Here is a 21,041-nt window from a genome sequence, read left to right on the forward strand (position 1 = left end):
GGCAGCAACAGAAATTGGGAACAACCGCGGTTTTTATTGTCAAAGCCATTCCCCAGGCCCGTCTGTGGGCGGCAGCGATGGTCCCGCCCCGTTACGCGGCGCTCAAAGCGCGGTAACGTTTGACTGCTTCCTTCGCAGCGCTTCCATGCCAGCTGCGGCCCCAGGCCGGCGCGAGGCGGCAGGAGCGGGCCGCGGGTAGCCGTAGCGCTCCGCAGCCGGAAGCGGCCTCCGTGACCCTCCCGCTGGTGCTGCCGGGCACCCCGTCCGCGCCGCGGCGGCGGGAGAAGGAGGAGGAGCGGGCGGGGCACGGTCCCGGCGGGCCGCACTGCTGTCACCGGCCCTGCCCCGCTGCGCTGCGCTCCGGCGGGAGGCTGCGCCGCGCCGAGCCGCGGCTGGGCCGCCTCGCTCCGCCTCAGCGTCCGCAGAAGGGATGCGGCGGCGCGCACCATGAGCTGGCTGTCCGGCTCCCGCGGCGTGGTGCTCACCGCCTACCACCCCAGCGGCGGCACCGGCGGGTGAGTGCGGCCGGGCAGGTGCGGCCCGCGGCGGGGCCCTAGCGGAGCCGTCCCGGCAGGGGCTGCGCTGGGCGGCCGAGCGTGTCCGTCTCGGCCCGGCGTCTTTTCCGCCGTGCTTCTCGCTTTCCCGCTCCGCTCTCCTAACGCTGCGCGGGGCTTGCGGCGAGCAGGTGTCGGCTGTCGTCAAGGCGCCGTAGCTGGGAGCAGCAGCGCGCTGCCCGAGCAACCCGCGGTTGTTAACACCGGGCTGTGCCCGCTGTGCGTCCCGTCCCTGCGGGATCAGGTGGGGGTCAGGCTTTGTGCTTTGTGTTATCCTTGTTGTTTGCTTTTTCTTTTTTTTTCCCGTTTGATTGGTTATTTTTTTTTAATCTTTTCTTTTTATGTTGTCGATTGAAAGAAGTCGCAGGTAGGGGCGAGATAAACTTTTTACAGCATTTGTCATTTTTGCTTTAAACACAGGATTGAAAATGGGCAAAGGAGGCAGCCTCCATGAGGGCTGCCCCACAGCACTAACCAGAGACTTTTTTTTGGCGTGCTTTGTCCCTACAGCCCATTCAGTCCGTCCCTTCTTTGCTGAAACGGGCAACAAAGGTCCCATTGATAAGGACGGGACTTTTATTAATGTGGGAAAGCCAATTGAAACTGGGAAGGTATTGACGCTGACACATTGCTTACATATGTGCATAATGAGTGCATCTGACCGAAGAGATTATAATCTCATTAAAAAAAAAAAAGATAGATAATGGAAGTACTGTATGTCGCCATGCAGTAAAGATAACTGACGCATCATGGTATGTCATGCCATAAGTTCACAGCAGAGCCACGGAGTTGAGAAGTGCAGCCTACCTTGTGTTTGAGCAATGCAGGTGGGCCCCTGCTCTTTCTGAAACCTTCTTAAGTGATGCTACTGTCAGCTCTGCTGTAGCTCCTACTGTTGTCTTAACTGCATGTGGAAGAGCTCTGTAGGTCTGCAACACCAACAGTGATCCTGCACAAATTATTCTGGTTGGGCAGTACACACGGTGTTATGAAAGGAGTGTGTGCAGGGGAATAAATGTGAGATGCCATCTTCTTAACTGTAAGGCAGAGATGTGTAAGTTAGAGCTGTGTAAGGCAGAGGATTTCCACACGTAGTTCATCTGAGTTCCACTACTGGCAGTGTTACAGCTTCAAAAACCATGCACGTTTGCTGTTTAGCTTGCTAAGTTGAGATGCCTCTTTGAGTAGCATGGCCTATCTCTAAGTTAACTTCTCTCTGCTAATTGAAAAACTTTTCAGCAGGGATCAGAGTATGAGGAAACTGATGTAATGCACTGCCAGCTGTTTATGTTGTAATGAAGCAAGCCTTTTGTAAAGACGAACAGCCAAGCTATGTTGAATTCTTATTTTCAAGGACATTCAAAACAATGAATATTGAAGATTGTATTGTTTTCTGAATGTTGGAGAAGTGTGGCAGTGGTGCATCCTGGAAATAGTGATGTATTGACTGTGCTCCACATAAAGTGCATCTTAGGAAAGGGCTGTGCTTCCAAACCATTTGTTTTTCTCTTCAGGCATGAGAAGTTTTGCTTGATGAGGCTGCAGAATTTCACTGATCTAATAGATCACTTTGCTGTTCTGCTTTGGCCCTTTAAAGGCACAGTGAGCACTGTGAAGTGCTGCCTGTGGGAAAGGCTTGCCTTACTGTTGGCTCATCAAGTTAAAATCTGGAAAAACCTCCATGTGTTCACTTCCAAGTGTGACAGTTCAGCAATATTGCCTTGATAGTGTTGAAGCACAAAATAGCATCAAAGCTGTCTTTGCAATATAACTTCATTTAACAGTTTATGTCAAAGTAATGGTTAAAAGAATATCTTACATTTTAGATATTGATTATGGGTCACTTCTGTGTTATACCCAAGTATTTAACTAGGAATTTCCTTAGTGAAATCACGGAGTTAGGTTACCTGGTGATAGCATTCTTCCACGGTGCTTCCGTTTTCTCACTTCTCAGCTTTAACCTATTACATCTCCTATCCTTATATTTATTGCCTGTTTTGCGGCTCACTTGTTTGTGTTACCTCCTTTTCATTATGATGTCTACCCACAGGTCGTTTTTCTTGATTTTTTTTTTTTTTTTTTTTCCCATGGAACTGCTTGATGTTAAATGAACTGTAGAAGAGAAGAGTACATCAAGTAACTCGTAACCCAGGACTGTTTCGGTGGCTGCTTTGGCCCATGTAGGCATGTAAGCCTCATGTGAAACGTGAAGTTCATGTGCCTAAGCATAGACATCCATTGCCACTTAGGTTCCTTGCTGGGGTTTTTGCCTCATCTACTGTGGCAGAAAGCTGCAGGTCCTATGTCATATTTGCCAGTTAAGTGCAGATGTTTTAGATAGTAACAGTCTTTTCATAGGGCTACATGTACTTATCCTTAGACAACCGAATCTCATCCAGACAGTCCTCTGCAGGACTATTTCTGTTCAAGAATCAGTGTGTATATATATATATGCAAGTAAAAATATCATTTAAGTGATTATATGGTTAAGGTCAAAACTGGCATATTCAATAGATGGGAAATAAGAGAACAAAACTGCAAGCAACTAGATGCATGTGGAACTAAATGCCTACATACCAATGTGCAAAGAAAATAAAATGCTGCTGCAGTGCATCTTCAAGAGCCCAGCCTATAAGGGCAAAATGGGCTACAGTTAAATGCGTTTAAATGTGATGGCCACTGAGAGTTGACTTTGCTTTTCTCTCCCATCTTTGTCGTATCTCAGAGGCTGCAGTTCTGCATGATCTCCTTCTCTGCACCAAACTGCCACGTGAGTCACAGCCTCCCTGTATGCTTCCAGAGAGTCACTGTGCTTTCTCACCAGCAGCCAGTGTGTGCGCTTTTGTTGCCACTTCATTACACTTCATAAACCTACTGTAGAAGGCCAATTTGAGTTTCACAGCTTTGCAAGCTAGTGCCACTTAAACATCACGTACTCCCAAAGGTTCTGTGTGTCTTTATATTGCTAGTGACTTGTTAAGAAGGACATCAGTGCTTTGTAAAGACTAGAACATAGTTCTTCTTCCCCAGAGGCTATGTACTTATGCACACACTCACTTATTTGCTGTATTTAAATATAGCATTTGGTTTGCTGACACTCACTTGCAAAATGAGAACAAGAAGCTCAGTTTCCTTCAGATGGAACTAAAACCCAGGCCAGTTCTGGAAAGAGTGCTGTAACCCTTGGCTACTGTAAAAGAGAAGTTTGCCACCTCCTCAGATCTCCTCTGTCAAATGACACCTGCCAGCTAACATCCATGGTCCCTGAGATTCACTGTCCTGCTTCACTGCTGAACCCATGTGAACGGGGGAGATGTCAGCAGAAGCTGGGCAATGTGTGGCAGTGGAACAGAGGGGATCAGCCTAAGAAGAAATCTAGTAGTGAACAGGAATTCATGCCTTCTGTGAAGGGCAATTTTCGTTCTTGTTCCTTCAGAGAGAAAAGCTCTCATTTCTTTTCCTCTCTTTTCCCACCAATGGCTTGCTCTTGGAGTTGAAATCCAATATAAAGGGCTAAATCACAGTGAGAGATGCATGTGATACTAAGTATACAAGCAGCGACTGATGTGCGGTGGTGGAGCCTTCTGCACTTTCTTTTGCAATCTGTTTGAACAGCACAGATTTTGGATTTTCCATATATATCACCTCAGCATTTGTTGTTCCTACCCCCTGTAACCTGTCTTCCACGATGCCAGTATGGGTGGCTTAGCACAGTACCTGCCATGTGTTGCTTTGCTTATGCAGAGCAAAGATCCATCGTATTACAGCTGACTTCATAAAATCATAGCAGTTTTTTTTCTGCTGAGTTTAAGTCCACCTGAGCGCAGATCTTTCCTGCCTTGAATTTGCCTGCTAATTTGAATGTTTGTTCTACGAATACCTGTCAGCATACTAGAATAGAGCTAATAGGCAACAGTGTGCTAAGTTGCTTGTGTTAGAATTACTTTTGTGTCTTTTGTGCTCTGCGTGTGTATAAATATGTAGCGTACTGCAGACCCCTAACGTGTTGCTTAGTTACCAGTGTATTAATCCCAGTAACCTGATCTACAGACAGCACAATGCGGTAGCCCACCGTTTCCGGCTTCCCTGATTCCAAATTCCTGCCTTCTCTGGTTCCCCCTCCCTCATTTTGCACCTTATTTTGCCTTTGAATTTACCTGGCTTCTGCCTTTGGTGTTTGCTATGTTTTTCCAATGAAGACCTCCTCCTGTCAGTTAGCCTATTGTTGAGCTGCTGCACAATTCTATTTTGGTAGCTTGAACAAATAATTGTTTTTGATTCTCTTTGTTTCTTCAGTCTAATTTTGTGAGTGTGTATGTGTGTGTGTGACTCTTCTCTTCTGTTCCTCCAATTTTCAGCATTCTTCTTTACACGTGTCCTGCTATTTTGCCTCGCCTTTACCTCCCAGCCTGAATTAGTTGGAGTACTTCAGTGTCAATCTCATGAGTGGTCACCCGCACAGCTAAAATCACTTCTGTGCTATTAGTTTGCCCCTCATTCAGCTGTATAAACTGCAGGCACACTTGTTTTTTAAGCATCCTGTTGGAACTGTCTTCGAGTTGCATCTCCTTTCTGCTCTGCCTGAGCTCTTCATCACGGCAGTCCTCACTGTACAGACATGGCCACTGGTTCTTGCACTTAGATATCCATTTATCATCTGTCAGTGTTATAAAACAACATTATTTCAATCAGCTCAGTTCACTAACTGACCTAGATCATTCTGTGTCACGGATGCAGTTTGGATTTAACTCCCTTTGCTACCAGTGAAAATAGCCTATTCAGTTCTACTCTCAGTCAGGTCCTTAAGTAGGTCTCAGATGTGAGTAACTGTGCTGAATCAGTGGGGCTGCATAGCAGAGCAGAGGAAAATCAGAGCTCTCTGTGCACTGGCTTTCTTTTTTGTTTTAACAATGTACAGAGAATGAGATGACATGCTTGTCTAGCTATAAGCAGTGTGAAACATAAGGGCCTTTTGAGCATTTTAATTAAGGACTTTCTCAAGTGTGCACGAATCTAGATGATAAAGTGCATAATACAAGACATTGCTAGATGTGCTGTTCTAAGCATATAAACCTTGTGCAGAGCTAGAATGCTGAGCAAAGTATTGTGGGAGCCTTGTAAATCTGAACTTCAACATTAATTCTAAATGTGTCATCAAATTATTATTTGTTTGTTTGTTTCTCTAACTTCTTTTTCTTTGAAGAGCGGAAGTGATGAATTTGATCTTGAAAAAACTAATGGCATTTTCCGACTGCTGCTATTGGCACCCAGTTAAAAAGTGTTAATAATCAGTTGTTATTGCCGATAATTTGGTTCATAGCTGTCACCAGAGAGGATGAAGCTGAGAGTGGCGTGGTTATAAAAGGCTGATGGTGCATGCTTCAGCGATGCCTGCGAGTGCCCAGCTCTATAGTTGCTCTTTTTTACTAGAGTTACTCAGTATCTACCTTCATTTTTTTTTCTTCTACGAATCAGAATACTACAGCTGAACTGAGGCCGTAATTCCAGTTACTGATACAGAGGAGTTCCTCCTGTGAGTGGTATTGCAGACTCCTGCTTTGTATGGGTCACTGATTGTCACTTTGTACTCCACAGTAAATGAACATGACCAGGGATGAGAAATTCCAGACTAGTAAGCCTTGAGTATTTCCAGCGTGACAGTGGGCTGTTTTGTGAGGACTGCTTGTTTTTCAGTGAACCTATCTCTGCCTTGGAATCTTGATCTCAAAATAATGTACAGGCAAGGAATTTAAATATTTCTAGCCAAACAGGGAAAAAAATGCTTTTTTTGTTCTTTGAAGTATTTGGATGTGTAAAAAGCAAACTGACTTGACCTATTTTATAAAGTACAATGTTAGCCACCATTTTCTAAGGTGGTTTTGATGATATCCCAAACAGTGTAATGAATTAACACATCAGCAAAAGCTGAAGCTGTGTGCTTACTCTTTGCTTGTTCTTTTGTGCCAACTGTCTTCTCTCCCAACAGTATGAAGGTGAGCACAGAAGCAGTCAGTTACTTGGTCATACCTTCCCTGCTGATCATCTGCTCCATGTTCTGCTTTGTTCTGTGAAGCTGTTCCTTGCCCTGCTTCCTGCAGCATCCCAGACCCCTTAGCCTTGAACTGTTCTCATTAGGATTTCAGAGATTTATTCCTACAACACACTTTTTTTCCAAGGGAAGCTTCTTAGACCAAGAGGTGACAAATACGTAAAATGTATTGCAGTATTTCTTTTTTTTCTTTTTCTTTTTTGCGTTGCCCTTGTTACTGTTGGAAGAGTGAAATGGTTTCTATGAGATGTTTGAAAAGGAGCAAAGGTGAATGTTCTTAGCATGCTAAGAAATATGATCAAAGGTACCCCAGACATGGGAAAGCAAAAAAGTAGGAATAACGCTAAATTTAGCATATAAATAAATATCTCATTATGCATACTCAGGACTAACCTGCAGCAGAACAGTTGGTATGTTTTGCTTGATTTAGCATCAGTACAACTCCTCAATTTACCACTCCTCAGACTACCTCTTCTTCCTGTCCACCAGTCCCTAAGCCAACCTGGCAGCTTTTACCCAGGCTTGGGGAAGTCATATACTTTGACTTCACTTCCCTATTTGAAAACCAGGGGAATACTTACATAGTTAAGTGAGTAGGTGAGAGTTGTTTTGTCAATATTTAGTGTATGACACTTTAAGTACGTTGTTTTTTTTTTACTATTTTTAATCTGTTATTTGTTTTTATCTGATTGCTGTGTCACTGTCAAAACAATAGCTGGCTGGACTTGAGGCCTCTATTGAAATGTTCCCTCTTTTAGAAATTCTCTGCATATGTTAAATTATGTCATCAAGGTCCAGAAGTATACTATATTGTGAGGTAATGGGGAGATTTGTGACTTGTTTGAGAGAGTGCAAGGCTATATTTCAACTGGACAAATGGATCAGGAAGCTCTGTTATGCTTTTAATTGCCCATGTCGTCATATAGTAATTGTGGTTATGGCCATGGTTATGAGTCTTTGATCCTAGATACAAAGCAAGAAATTTGGAGCAGTAACGGAAAGCCTCAGCTGCTGAACAGCAAGGGAGTACTGCTAAACACTGTCACCTACACAGTCATTACTCATTTGGGAGTCACAATGGGATACCAAAGCTGTGGTTTCCATGGGCTAATGGAAAATGGTTTCTCTCTGGGCCATTGCCGAGAGAATGATAGATCAACCAACATTCATTGTATAGCTTCTAGAGCCTCACCACATGGTTTTCTTTGCCACAATTAGATGAGAACACAGGTAATAGTATTGTTTTTTGGGAAAAATCATTTCTATCAGCTGTGTTTGCAGAGGATGGGCATTTGTGTCCTGCTAAAATAGTTCTGGTGGCTTAGCTGTATCGTCCGCTTATTTCAGGTAGACTTGAGAAATATCTTCTTATTCTGTGGAAATAGAGCTAGAACATCTCTCAGAGGAGAGGTGCAGACTTATTTCCTGAAACCTTTTCTTCATTTCAGAAGCCTTCAAGAGCTCAAACCAGCAGAAATTTTGACGTGCAGTGACAGTGGGTACAGGCTGTGGTCAAATTAGGCTAAGATGAGTGGAGGTTGCAAGGAGTGGGGACAACTGCAAGTGGAGTTTGATTCCACCTCTCACCTACATATTTTTCTTGTCCTGTCATTGGCATTTCTGATCTGTTTGAGCTAGGCTGAGCTGCATAAAGAAAAGAATCCTTCTGCCAGTAGTATTTTTTTTTTTTTTTTTTGCAAGTGTTGTTTTCAGACAGATTGGTTTCTTCACCTGGCTCAGCAAGCAATAGCAGTGACAATGCTGACACAACAAAAGTAATGGGAGCCCACAGGAGAGGAGAGATTTGACAGAACCCACTGGCAGCAGCCTTCATATGTGTCAGCTTAATGTGGTTATTATGGAGCCGTGATTTGTCAAGATAGTTCATTTTTATGAGTGCCAGTACTGGCTATGACCACATTCTGTAAGAGACTGGTCTGATATAATATAAATCTATTGGTTCAAGTTTGAAGTATTTGGTGCCTTAGCTTTGTAATGACAGATTTTTAGCCAGTTTAGGAACAGTTTGGCCTTTAGCAGCTGCTGAGTGTAGGCTTTATCTCTGGCTAATTTTGTCCATACTCATACCACTCAGCGATTCAGTAGAGTGCGTGTCTTCTAGCTGTAAAAGACATGTTGCAGTGTGAGAAGAGATCCTTGGGATCCAGTGGCATTTTCTGGTGAGGAATACCGTGGAGAACTTACACTTCTTTCGGAGCTGTAATGAAGGCAGAGCAAGCTCTCCGTGACTAACTGCACAGCACAGCACAGCATGCTTCACAAAAAGAAACAAAAGCCCAACTTTCATTCCAGTATACTATAATGAGGTACATTGCAGCTTCTAAATTATAGCTGGTTGTTGATTGCTAAGCTTGTGAAAGCTTGCTAATTGATGCCTTGTTTAAACACACCTTTCTTTGCTCTGAACTTTGCACCAAAAACATCACGTTAGTTTCATAGCACACACAAAATACTTCTTATTTATGATAGTGCTTTGATGTGTAGTCAGAATCACACATCTGGTTTACTATAAGAAACACAACCTAACTTTTCACTGCAGTAATATTTTGTTTTAAGGGTAAAAGAGACTAAAGGCATTAAATAATAAAAGGTTACGCAAATGTCATTAAAATATTATGTACTAATTAAAATGTCGAAGTAGCTGTCCAGTGACCCAAATTCTTCCTACCTTTTTCTTTCAGAGAAGGATATTTGCACTGTGGTACTTGTTCTTCTTTGAGGTAAAAACATAGAAAAATAGATTTGTGGTCTTTTTTCTCCTCGTCAGGAGGAAGTGTTTATAAAATTTTCCATAAACTTTATGAGCTTCATGCTGTGGAAGCTAGTATTTGGCACTTTGTACTTCAAATCAGAACACAGCTTATGAAAATATATGGTATTAAAATGAGAGCGATGTCACAATATTTAGTCTTTTGAACTTTTAAAGTGATCGTTTAAGTTTAGTCATCCTCTCTTAGTGAGTGTAAGGTACACATTCACTTGTATGTTTTCAATTACTGTTCATTTGCAGAATTATCTGATAGAGATTTAATTAAACACAGACCTCAATATAGACTGTCATAATTTCTGTCTATAAGTTTCAGTTTAAATATATATATATATATGTATTTGATCTCTGAAATACAGATAAGGAACAAATTGAGTTTCTGTTGTATAGTTTTGAAGACTGCACTAAGGGAGCTATAGCTACTCAGCTGGTGAGAGCTGGGAGCTAGCAGTTAGGGGTGAGAAGTGCAGCTGGAGCCAGACTGTCAATCAGCACCTCTGCATAGGGCCACACCAGCGAGAAGCAGGGCAGGGTGCGGCAGGACAATAAAGACTGATTCAACATATGCAATTCTACATGACAGTCTTTTCCAGCTTTCTGATAGCATATTATAATCTAAGCATCCACCTAAAATGTAACGGGATCCTGGAGCCAGGCTCTTGACCGCTCATTCAGGCTGGCTGTCTTTCCTCCCTTTCCTTTCCCTTAAATTGCAAGCTTTACCACTGACATAATTCGATGTTTTCAAATTAATTGGAATGGAGTTTTCACATAGGACTTAATACTGCATGCGTTGAATGTTTTTCTTTCTTTTCCTGTGCACTTGTGACGGGGTATAAAAACATCTGATATTTATTTGTTGATGATGCGCCTCATAATTTGAAGTACAGATGTCTAGCATTGGGAGCTTGGTCCTGTAACTAACGCTCACGGCTAAGCAGCACTCAAGAGTACTTAACATTGTTTTTGTTCTTCTTTACGCACAGTATGTACATATGGCAAAAGAAAATAGGAGTTTATAGAAGCATTGGCATATGGATTACACCTTATTTGAGCGTTTCCTTTACTGAGTTCGAAAATCATAGCTTCTTAGTGTTATGAATAAGTGTTATTTTTACCCTGTTTACACAAAGGACTATGTCTAAAGTTGAAGTCAGAGGTTCAACCTCTAGCTACATGGGGACATTTTAAAGAGTACAGTGAGTGCCATGTCATGATTTTTTTTTTTGCTGGCCATTGGCCTTGCACTCAATTGTTGTGCTGGGGTAGGCAGGGTAAGAGTTATGGCTAATGACCGTGATGCACTCATTCTGAAATGGCTGATTGATGTTTTGTTACAGTGTTGCTTTAAATAAGTGATTGCCATCTTGTAAAATAGACTGTTCTTGGAACAATAACGTAGAGTTCAGTTTTGGTGAACTTGCTGTACCCACATGGAAGACACTGCTGATCCAAACAAGAATCAGATTTAAGAGTAAAGAAAAACAAAATGTGCTGCTGTTGGAAGAAACAAGAAAAAACAAGAAAAAAGGGTTACATGAGTAAAAGACTAGATCAACTAACACATGGGATTGTTTTGTGGGGTTTGTTTTTTGTTTTGAACACTTAGTCCTATTAAATAATTAGTTATTTACTTTGCATGTTTTCTGTTTGCTCTTTCTTCTTTTCAAGTGTTTGTTTCTTTTTGGTTTTTGTTTCTTTATCGCTTATTTTGTGTTATGTTCTCATTGTTTTTCTCCTTTCCTGGAACAAAGCGGAACTTCTTTTCATTCCTTACTGCTGGAAGTTCTGTCACTGTGTTCAAGTCCTGATGCCCACACTTTGTTGACAGCACAGCTGTGGGATACTGTGGTAGTCATTAAGTGGCTGATCATCCTAGAAAGGGAGACCCAAACTGAGAACAGATAAATTACTCTACCTAATCCCCACTGTTCCTCAAGAACCGGACACTGGAAAACCTGTCATTTCTTCTACAGTGTCACCTCCGTACTGGATTGGAGGACGTTTCCATCACTTGTGGAAAGTTTTTCTAAGCTGTGAGAGTGAAACAACTGAGCAGCTGGAGCTCTTAAATTACAGACCAGGCTTTTATGACAAGGCTACCGCTAGTTTCCAAACTTGCACATGAAAGCATTTGTATATCCAAATTGGTAGCTGTACATCTGTATACTTTGTAACTGAAAAGATATTTTTATTCATAGAAAAACCACTAAAGCTTTGCAGGGAGCTTGGTTGAAAAAAAAAATGAACATTTTTATATCTTCTGTGCCAGTATTTGGAAAACATGGATGGTAGCAAAGGCAGAGAGAGGGCAGAATCTGTGCTTCTGAGTAGTTTCCTGCTTCCTTATTTATCTACTGACATGTAAAGGCTACCAGAAATACGAGGTGGGAGGGAATAGATTAGTGTAGTTCTGTTTTATTTAGTGGGGTTCCTGCTGGGTCATAGGACACTGAACCTTTGGAAGTGCTCATTAGTGTGTGTAACAGAGAGAGCTGCCGACAATTTATCTGGATCAAATATTCCCTGGGAATCTTAGCTTAGAAAAAAGGATTTAGTAGGCAAGGAGAAGTTGCAGAGGTTCTGCAGAGTCATGGCATTAGTAGCTGCCCTTGAAGAGAAGATGTAAGAATTGTGCATGGGTGCCGCTTTCAATCTCTTTTCTTCTGCTGAGGTGACTGGATTTTTCTGCTGTCTCCTTACTGTGGTGGGCTTTTGGGGCGGGGCTGTTTGAGGGACATGGCTGGATCAGGGCAAGCCTGCACTGTCCTCTGCCTTTGCTGTGTCTCTTTCAGCATGGCACAGAGCAGATTTCTCTCATGCAGCGACGTACACAGCTTTTCTTTGTGTCAGCTGTTCCAAGAACAGATGACATCAGCGTGACCACTTCTGAAGCTGATGTCCTTTGGCCTAGGAGTCACTGTTGCAAACATTGTGCTGATACTTGAACTGAGACTACCGCCATATTATTTGTCTGTACTGGGCCATTGAATCGATGTGGTTCCCTCCACAGCTCTTTCTGTAGGCAGCTCTGCTTCCTACCCTCCTGTTTTTTCCAGCTTGTGCAAAAGCATTGCTCTGCTTGGTCTTAGTGGGTCTTTGTTGGTTTGTTTGGGTAATGAGAACAGTTTCCTGACAAAATGTCTTGAGACTCTTGGAGGGATTTTCATGCCTGCTGTTTAGGAATGCTCATACAAATTCATTTACAATTTATTCTGAATGTAAGGATTACACTGTGATAAATTGACTGTGAATGTGTGCCAACTTCCTTCAAGCACAAACAAAATTACTGGATTGTGCTGTAGGCCTTACATTAGTAACTATAACAGGGTTATAGGTCTAATTAGTAGGTCCTCTAACATGGTAAGAGCTAGTGCTTTTAAAGAGCTAATTGCTTTTAGAGGCACAAAAGTGTCTCCAGTATCATTTCATGGCTGTGACTGTACTTTACTAGATGGCTGAGGCATTTGCCACGATAGCTTAAATCAGGCTTTGTTGACATGCTTATTTTTTTTTCCCCACTGTGAAAAGAAAAATAAATTATTTAAATCTTCCTTCTCTGTGCCTCTCAGTAATGGAATTACAAATACTATATCTATTTCACTTTCTACTTGGTGCTCTTTGATATTTGTAGGGTCTGAAGTAATCTCACACAGGTTTTATTCTCTTCTTTGTGAGATTAGTTCCAGTGATTCTCTTAGGAGATTACACAGAAAGGATACTTTAGAAACATATATGATGTGTTTGAATATTTTTCCAATAAGCAGCATGAGAGTTGTTCTAGAGAATATACTTTGCACATATATTTTGAATTTATATTAATTGTAGGGAATAAAATAATTAAAACTGCAGAAGGTAACAACAACAACAAAAAAAAGTCCATATGGAAACAGATGGCATAGAAGGCATTTAGAAAGAATGAGAAAAGCAGATAACTCATCATGGAACAGAGCCAAAAATAGGACAGAGGAGACTCAAGTGACACCATTCTTTTCCTTGTTTTCCTAGCCATGTGCAATATTTTTTGTTACAACTGGAATTTTAAACAAAGAACTGTGTGAAAAGGAAGTATACTGAATGCTCAGTTTGGAGACTAACTTCTGTTTTTGTTCAGTGGAACTCAAGCTTCTGTAATGATTTCCAGCTCCTCTGAAAGTGCTCATGAGTTGCTGAAGTGCTTCTAAAATGGTGCCAGTGGTGTGACTGTATATGTAGTGGTCACTCCTCTGCCCTCATCTGCTTGTTTTCCTCTCTGGTGGATTTGGATTTCCAGCAATTGTTATTTTCCTTTTTAAAATATATGCTTTTGAACAAAAATTTTCTATGTATGGGCAAACAATAGGATTACATTTTCAAAGTCTATCAGAGCCTTAATTCGAGTAGTATGAGAATTAAGAGGTTTAGAGTGGCAGAACCTGAGACAATACAGTCTGTCTCATTTTGTCAAAGCAGAAGCAAAAGCAAAAAAAATTCTACTGATACTACTTCTCAGTTAAGCTGATAGTGATAATATTGCAAGTCTGTTAATACATGATCCTTTTTACTTAAAGCTCCAAAACTGGGTACCGTGAGGCTCATCTTTTACTAAAAGCACTGAGAGTTTTTAACAGCAGAGACACTGGAATGCAGCAGGCACCCCAAAAACAAGGAAATGCAACTAGTGCAGTCAGTTTGGGGGGTACAGGCTTCACGGCTGTGGTTGTTGATCCTGAATTCTAGTTCTCCTGTTTTGGAGAGTGAAACAAGATCATGTTTATTCTTAAACAATCTAGACTGTTATATCAAGTAACTTTGGAAATCATAGAATCATAGAACGGCCTGGGTTGAAATGGACCTCAAAGATCATCTAGTTTCAACACCCCTGTGGTGGGCAGGGTCACCAACCACTGGACCAGGCTGCCCAGAGCTGCATGTTCTGGCTAATAAATTATCTCATGTATACGTACATAGAAGGCAGTGATCTGTAACACCTTTTTAGATGGGGTGTGTATGCGTATCAGCTCACTATAATTATAATTTACTGAATCACGAGTAGAAAATAGGTGGAGTCTAAATGACTCTGTAGGAGCAAGATGTCCTATTAAAGGAAATGCCATGAAGTATTTTAACCTTCTTAGAAGTGCAAAATAAATGTTTCAGATAGATTAGCTTTTGTCATTGTATCTGGGATCACCTATCTCTGGTGTTATGGAATAAGCATTAAATGTAATATTCTTGGTCATTGCCATAGTTTCTTTCCTATTTTCTGCAATTAAGGGTTGGGAAAGGAGAGTGAAAGCTCATGTTCACTAGGGTAAAAATCTTATGTAAATAGTAATAAGGATGCGACTGAAAGCAGAGTAGTCATAATAATGTGTGTATGTATGTGTATATATATATATATATACACACACACACACATATACATATACATACATATATATATATAAATATAAGACCTGTAACCTGGCAGTCCTAACTTTGCCCTATTTTTCTTTTATTATTCATGGAGGTGTTTAAAATGCCAGCCTTTGTTTGGTTGTTTTTAACTCTAGGTATTCACCTCAGATGATGGTACTACAAGAAGCTCTAAAAGACCTGATTCTCCTTGCTCAGCACTTTTTATGCTCACTGAGAAAGTTAGCAGTGTTTTACACCGTCTTTGCAGTCACTGTATGTGCTATTTGGAAGGAGAACAGAACTTTCCTCATTTCTTACTTCACTTTGGGTGTTAAGGGGGATTTGGGCAAGTTTGATTGCAGCTGACATTCAGAATGTCCCATAAGGTCATAAAATAGCTATAAGAAAACATTTCAGTTGTGAAAAAAGGAGTGTGTCATTTCACCAAAACTGCTAGGATTTGTATTGCAGAAGAGTCTGCAGTCACAGAAAGAATAAATATTAGAAAAGGTAGAAAGGATACAGTTGTTGCAGTGAATGACAAGATTTAAGAGGTACAAGAAAAGCAGAATTCAAGCTCAGTCTGAAGTTTCTGTGGTACCTTCTAAAAGTTACAGAATACTTTAAAAGGGGCAAGAAATATCTGTGCATTGTTGTAGACGTCAAATTTCCAGACTTGGATCTCATTAGGTATTGCTGAAGGGTTACCTGCTGCTCATGAAAGCTGGAGAAAGGGACTTCTGCTTGCCAGGAGGTTTTAGCTTTCTGTGTAGTAGAAAGAATCTTTTTAATACATGTTGAACCATATGAAGCATTGAAGACTTTTTTTTTTTTGTCTTTTTTTTTTAAACTTAGGTAGTGTCAGTGCTCCATGGCTTTATGTAAAATACAGCTACTTTGGAACAACCTGCTTTGATGGGCATATCCGTTACAATTTGATACTTCTTTGACAGAGGACTTTGAATTATGCTCAAAGCTGCACTGCAAAGCTCTCAATACTTGGCAAAGGACAAGTGAAACAGGAAGAATTTTCTTTAAGATTAGGTTGAAACCAATTAAAATAAAGAGAATCTTTGGAATTGAGGTCTTTCATTATCCTCATGCCTGATCTTTGGGCTGTAGCTCTGCCTTGAAACTGTGAAGGATCAGGATGTCTCTTAGGTAGGTTGCAGTGGCTGTGGGAAGAGCTGCAGGTCATTCCTAAGACTGGTGTCCCAACCAAGAGCAGGGAGCTCCAGCCAGGCAGGTGCCCCAGCTGCTGGATTAAGGCTTTTTTGGTTAATTCGGCTAAGAAGGCTTTGTACCCTGCAGTGCTTCTTGGCTTCCTGAAAGGAGAAGAATGGGGAAGCTTTGGGTTTTGAAGCTTTGCCTAGTCCCTGGCTTCGGTAGTGCAGCCCTCAGGATGAAAAGGGGGACAGGAGACCACATTGTTTCTTTCTCCTTATCTTTCTCATTGTTTGTTTAGATTGGAAAGGAAGTCCTGTATTTATATTTAAGATTGTTCAGTAAATAGTTTTCAAAATGAGCATGATATCCATTGGCATTTTTTAGTTGTTTACATCTGGTTAGCCTTTGTACAAACTTAAAATTACTGCTTGAATCACTCTTGACTTTGTAACTCCTCTGTCAACAAGATAACACTGTTTTGAGAGAGCTGCTCTATTTATAGCCACAGTGCTGGAGTCAGAAACACACAACAAATCTGCTTCTTGTTATCCGCCTTGCTGATCGCTCAGATACTGATCTTTAAAGATCAGTGGTCTATGGGAAAGACTCCAGAGATCTGACTATTATTCTTATTTGTATCACACATTTGCACCATGAATTTGAATAGCGTGCTTCACCTCTCCAAGCCAAATCCCCACCCTTCTTTTTTCTTCCCTCACTGCCTTTGTGTGTCTGGTTTATCAGGTTATTAACTCTAACCATGTGTGTGATGCTCACTGACAGTGAGACCAGTATCAGTGAAGGTATGGCTGCAATTCTAAGAGCTGTCATGTAAATAGCCAAATGTACGCAGTCTCTGGAAGAAATGAGGCTGTTTGCATGGCCATTTCACAAGTTGCTGCCGAGTTATGGTTGTAGTCAGATGTGTTTTAATCATTTTCTGTAACTCTGGAAGGAAGGTGCTATTTTACTGTAGTGTCAGAGAGTATATCTGAAGGGGCTACAGCGCTCAAGAAGTTGCCTCTATAAGAACACCAATTGCAATGGTTATATGGACAGGGTTACTTAAAGAAGCTGTCAAAACCAAGAATGTCAAGTCCCTATTTTTGGTGTACAGCTTTAGTAGATGGTAATAATCCAGATGTAATCTGACAAGTATTGCTTGATAATGTAATGCTTTTTTTGTGTGTTGTTCTCAATGATGAATGTTATTTAATACCAGCAAACGTTTTTGAAACTGTCTGGTAAACCATTGCATTGACCTGTTTGAATACAACATTTACGACCTCTATAGGCTTTGTTTGGCAGCTGTGCTAAAAGGCTGTATTTATTTTTTAACCACAAAGATCTGACTACTTACTGGGGTCAAACGGAGTAAGTGATCAGGTGGTTTCTTCCCGTGTTCCAGTTGTGACACTTTTTATAGCTGTGACAGTTTTTAATCAGGAACAGTCAAGGCCTGAATTTTAAATTCCAAAATTTGTCAAAAATGAATGGGGGGGAAAAAAAGGGCACTGTACAGAAATTACTAGTTTATGGTTAGAAAAGTGCTCTCTGTTCCTCCTTTTCACCTGCATTTCATCAGTTGCTGCTTTTTTTTTTTTTTTTTTTCCTTTTTTTCTTTTTTTTAGGAAGAAGATGTCAGATTTTAGGGACTGGAATCTTTTTTTTGCTTATATTCATACAGTATATAGGTCTCTGGTCAGTGAGTTCTTCTGTAATAATAATATTGGAGGAACTCCACTTTCAGCAGTGTTAATCTTTTCTATTTGGTTTAACTGTGTATTTATATTCCCTAGTTTTTTTGACCATGAAAATACTTACATTTAGTATTCATACCTTTTAGTATATTTGCACATCTACTGTACATCCACATATATATGTATGTAGTACATAAGGATACTGTACAATTATTAGGCCTGTACAGTGATGTAGAAAGAGAGATCATACTCAATTCCAAAATTAGAGTCCAGCACTACAGAAATAACCGCGATCTTTTTCTCATCACTCACTGTTTTAAAATACAACATAATCCTTATTCTGTAAGTGAGAAGAATGGAAGTAAGTGTAAAATTAGCTCTCTGTGAACTGGATTTATCTGAAATGCCAGCAAAGGTGCACCTTACTAACTGCTTGATCTTCAGCTGCCGTGGTTACTGGTGACAAATACCGGTTATGAGCGGTTAAAAAGGCAATGGAACAGACAGATTTTGTAGGAAAGAAATTAGGGAATAAAATGACTGCAGAAGTATAAAGTGGTTAATGATGAAATAAAAACCATGCTGACTGAACCTTAAGGAAAGGCATATTTTGATTACTGTATAAAACAGTGATCAATGTGAAGGGTCGCATTCTTTTGCAGGGTGAAAAAGGCTGTGTTTGATCACGAAAGGAAAGACATAAGAAGATATTTATGTATAGGTCTTCTCTTAAGTTCTTGCTACAACATGCTTATCTTGCTCCTTAATGCTCATTGAGATGATACAAATTTGGTTCCTTTCCTTGCAAATGTTGTCCTTATGATTCCATGAAGTGTATAATGAGTAGCGTTCATTACAAGAATTGTTTTTAATGGTTGCCCTCTGGAAGAGGTGGAGTGCTTTGTCTCACATCCTTGGTGTTTCTAATAAATAAATACATCTCCAGTGAGTGGGACGAGAAGAGAACTCTGGTAGGAGTCAGCAATAAGGGAATGTTTGACTATATTGAAAAGTGGATTTTATACCCAAGGGCTCAGTTTTATGCTGAGATAAACAGTCAAAAATCTTATGGGCTTCAAACTGTGTGTCTGAGTATCAGAGGTCAGAATGGATTGTATAATTTGGAAAGAAGAGTATTGCACTGCTTCCTGTGAAGCTGTTTGGACAGTGAACTATTTACTAGTGATTGGAAATAGAACTGAATGGGGTTTGAGCGTGTTGTTAGCTAATACTGTAATGGAAATAAGCAGTTTTTTTATTTTTAAAGTTGTTAGAGAATAAGCTTACGATTTAGTAATCTGGAATGCTAAATGTGTTAATTTAAGTGATTGTGTTTGTTAGTGGTATACATTTTCTGGAAGAAGTAAAGACGTTTCCTTGGAGCTACTTGTGAAAAGCAACAGCTTTTCAAGTTCTTGAAATTTTAAATTAAAAAAAAAAATATCTGAACACTATAAGAAGTAGGAATGTGCTGGAGAAGTGACACTTTCTGCAACCACAGTAACAGTTGGGGTTTGTTGTTTGTTTGTTTGTTTTGAATGACTGGTGTTTATTTCCTACTGATAGTTTTTCCAGCTTGTTATTTTATGACTCTTGCTGAGAATGTGGGATTCATTATTTTTTAAAATGTGTCTTCCTTCCAGATTCTTTAGTATCTTAATATTAAGATTGGTGGCTTTTTCCCTTCTCTTTTTTTTTTCCTTTTTTTTTTTTTTTTTTTTAAACTTGATTATAACTTGTTCTCAGCTATGTGTTTTTATTGTATGATATACAGCTGGTACTTGCTAAACATCTTTAGATTGAATTTAGTGGAAGGTCACATCAGAAGTCTCATGTTTTTAGTCTTGTCAACAGATATATAAAAACAAACACCAGTGCTGTACATTTTCTTTTCTTTTTATTTTTTTCCTTAAAACTAACCTTATGATATCAAGGTTGGGCTCAGTTTCTTCAATGGCCCTTTCTTGGTTGTGCCTCGTTATGCACAAGGGTTATTGGACGTGCAGAGATGAGTATGCCTGGCACCTCTGCTGTGCAGATTGCGCTCCAAATACCACTTCACTGGCATTTTTCTCTTGTGGGGCATGCAAAGCAAGAAAATGGAACTAAGCAAAGTGAATGTAAGATCTGACCTGCTCCGAGAGCTGAAGTTTTAGGAGTTTTCTCTCTCATTGTGAGCTTATTTGTGTCCTAGCCCATAGAAATATTAACTGTGGGTGTGGAAAGATGTAGAACAAAAAGAGGGCTTTGAAAGGGTTTACAGTCTAAACAGAAATTGGGGATAGTGGATCGATAGACCAAGCAGTAAATATAAAGGAGCAGGGAGATGGATGCAGGTGGTATGATGATCGATACTGTCAGTTCCTGAGGTGCTGCTGATTGGCCCCATAGGTGGCTTTCGTTAGGCATGAATGCAAAATGAAAGTTGGAGGAGGGATTTGCAATAGACCTGCTGGGCTTTGGTGTGAATATTTGTTTTGGGAGGTTTTTTTAGTTCTATGCTTCTATCAGTGACATCCTTCACAGTGCCCAGTGGCATTATGGCCTGCATAGAGCTGGGAGGTGCTGTACTGGTTTGTCAACAAGAGATGAAAAGTTTGGGCCACAAAGAGCAGTACAAGAAAAGGTGCTTATGTTTGGTCAGCTAAAGCAGGGCTGTGATCTGCCATTGAAAAGTTCAGTCTCTGAGGATTAAAGGAGTGTTTTTGTACAGCAAATGCTCACAGAACCCTGAAGATGGCCTTGAGTCTTTGTGCCAGATGCCAGCTGTGCATCTGATGACACAAACTTCTGTTCTTTGAGATGTGGTTTGATCTGGGTAAGCAAAGAAGCTTTCTTTTCTGGAAGACTGGGATAAAGTTTCTATGGACGTGTGGCCTACAGCAGTAGACTGCTGCAGATTATCTCACCTAAATTTGCTACAGCACCCCCAGAGTGCTTCATTTTACTGTATTAGATCAGTTGGCTTTACCTTTTGCATGGTGTGCTATGGTGGTTAAATTTCAGCAGCGGTTGGTTAGCTGGAGCAAGTTGTTCCAAAGGTGAAAGGCCGTCGAAAACCTGCTGAGCAGCTTCAGGTGGTTGGCTGGAGAGACGATAAGCTGAAGTCTGACCTCCTTTTACTTGCAGTTCAAGTGTGCAGAGCCTGTATGTGGAGAGCTTTCAGCCTCGTCTGGACACCTTCAGCAGTGTGAGGCGGGAAGTCCAAGCTGTGGCTGAAAGCCCAACCTGCTTCCCAAGGCTCACACCATTTGTTTAGAAAATGGCTATTCCATCTCTGCTCTGGCTTTTGAGGATGCTTTTAACGTAGCTCCATGAAGATCCTTTTACAGTAATTGCTGTTGGGTTCACAGGCAGCACAGGTCAGAAACAGGATGTGTTTGTGTGGAAAGGTTAAAGGATCA

The 21,041-nt window shown here is 40.8% G+C and overlaps 1 protein-coding gene and 1 non-coding gene across 4 annotated transcripts in view; both read left to right on the forward strand.

The window, feature by feature from the left end:
• The window catches only part of ARHGAP18 (Rho GTPase activating protein 18), an 84,286-nt gene that overhangs the window by 24,561 nt on the left and 38,684 nt on the right, over positions 1-21,041 (forward strand). The window contains exon 1 of one of the 3 annotated variants that reach the window (XM_419743.8): positions 337-515. The exons of 1 other annotated variant lie outside the window; for it this stretch is intronic. In XM_419743.8, coding sequence (XP_419743.3) covers positions 448-515 — 68 coding nt within the window. In that variant the 5' untranslated portion in view covers positions 337-447. Of the gene's footprint in view, positions 1-336; positions 516-603; positions 799-21,041 lie in introns of those variants that run through there. One more of the 3 variants, XM_040697906.2, reaches the window with a different exon arrangement.
• Positions 12,230-12,339, forward strand: MIR6697 (microRNA 6697). The gene has a single exon (NR_105567.1). It is a non-coding gene; the product is annotated as a microRNA 6697 (primary transcript).

This window comes from Gallus gallus, chromosome 3 (assembly GCF_016699485.2).
Source record: "Gallus gallus isolate bGalGal1 chromosome 3, bGalGal1.mat.broiler.GRCg7b, whole genome shotgun sequence".
Lineage (NCBI taxonomy): Eukaryota > Metazoa > Chordata > Aves > Galliformes > Phasianidae > Gallus > Gallus gallus.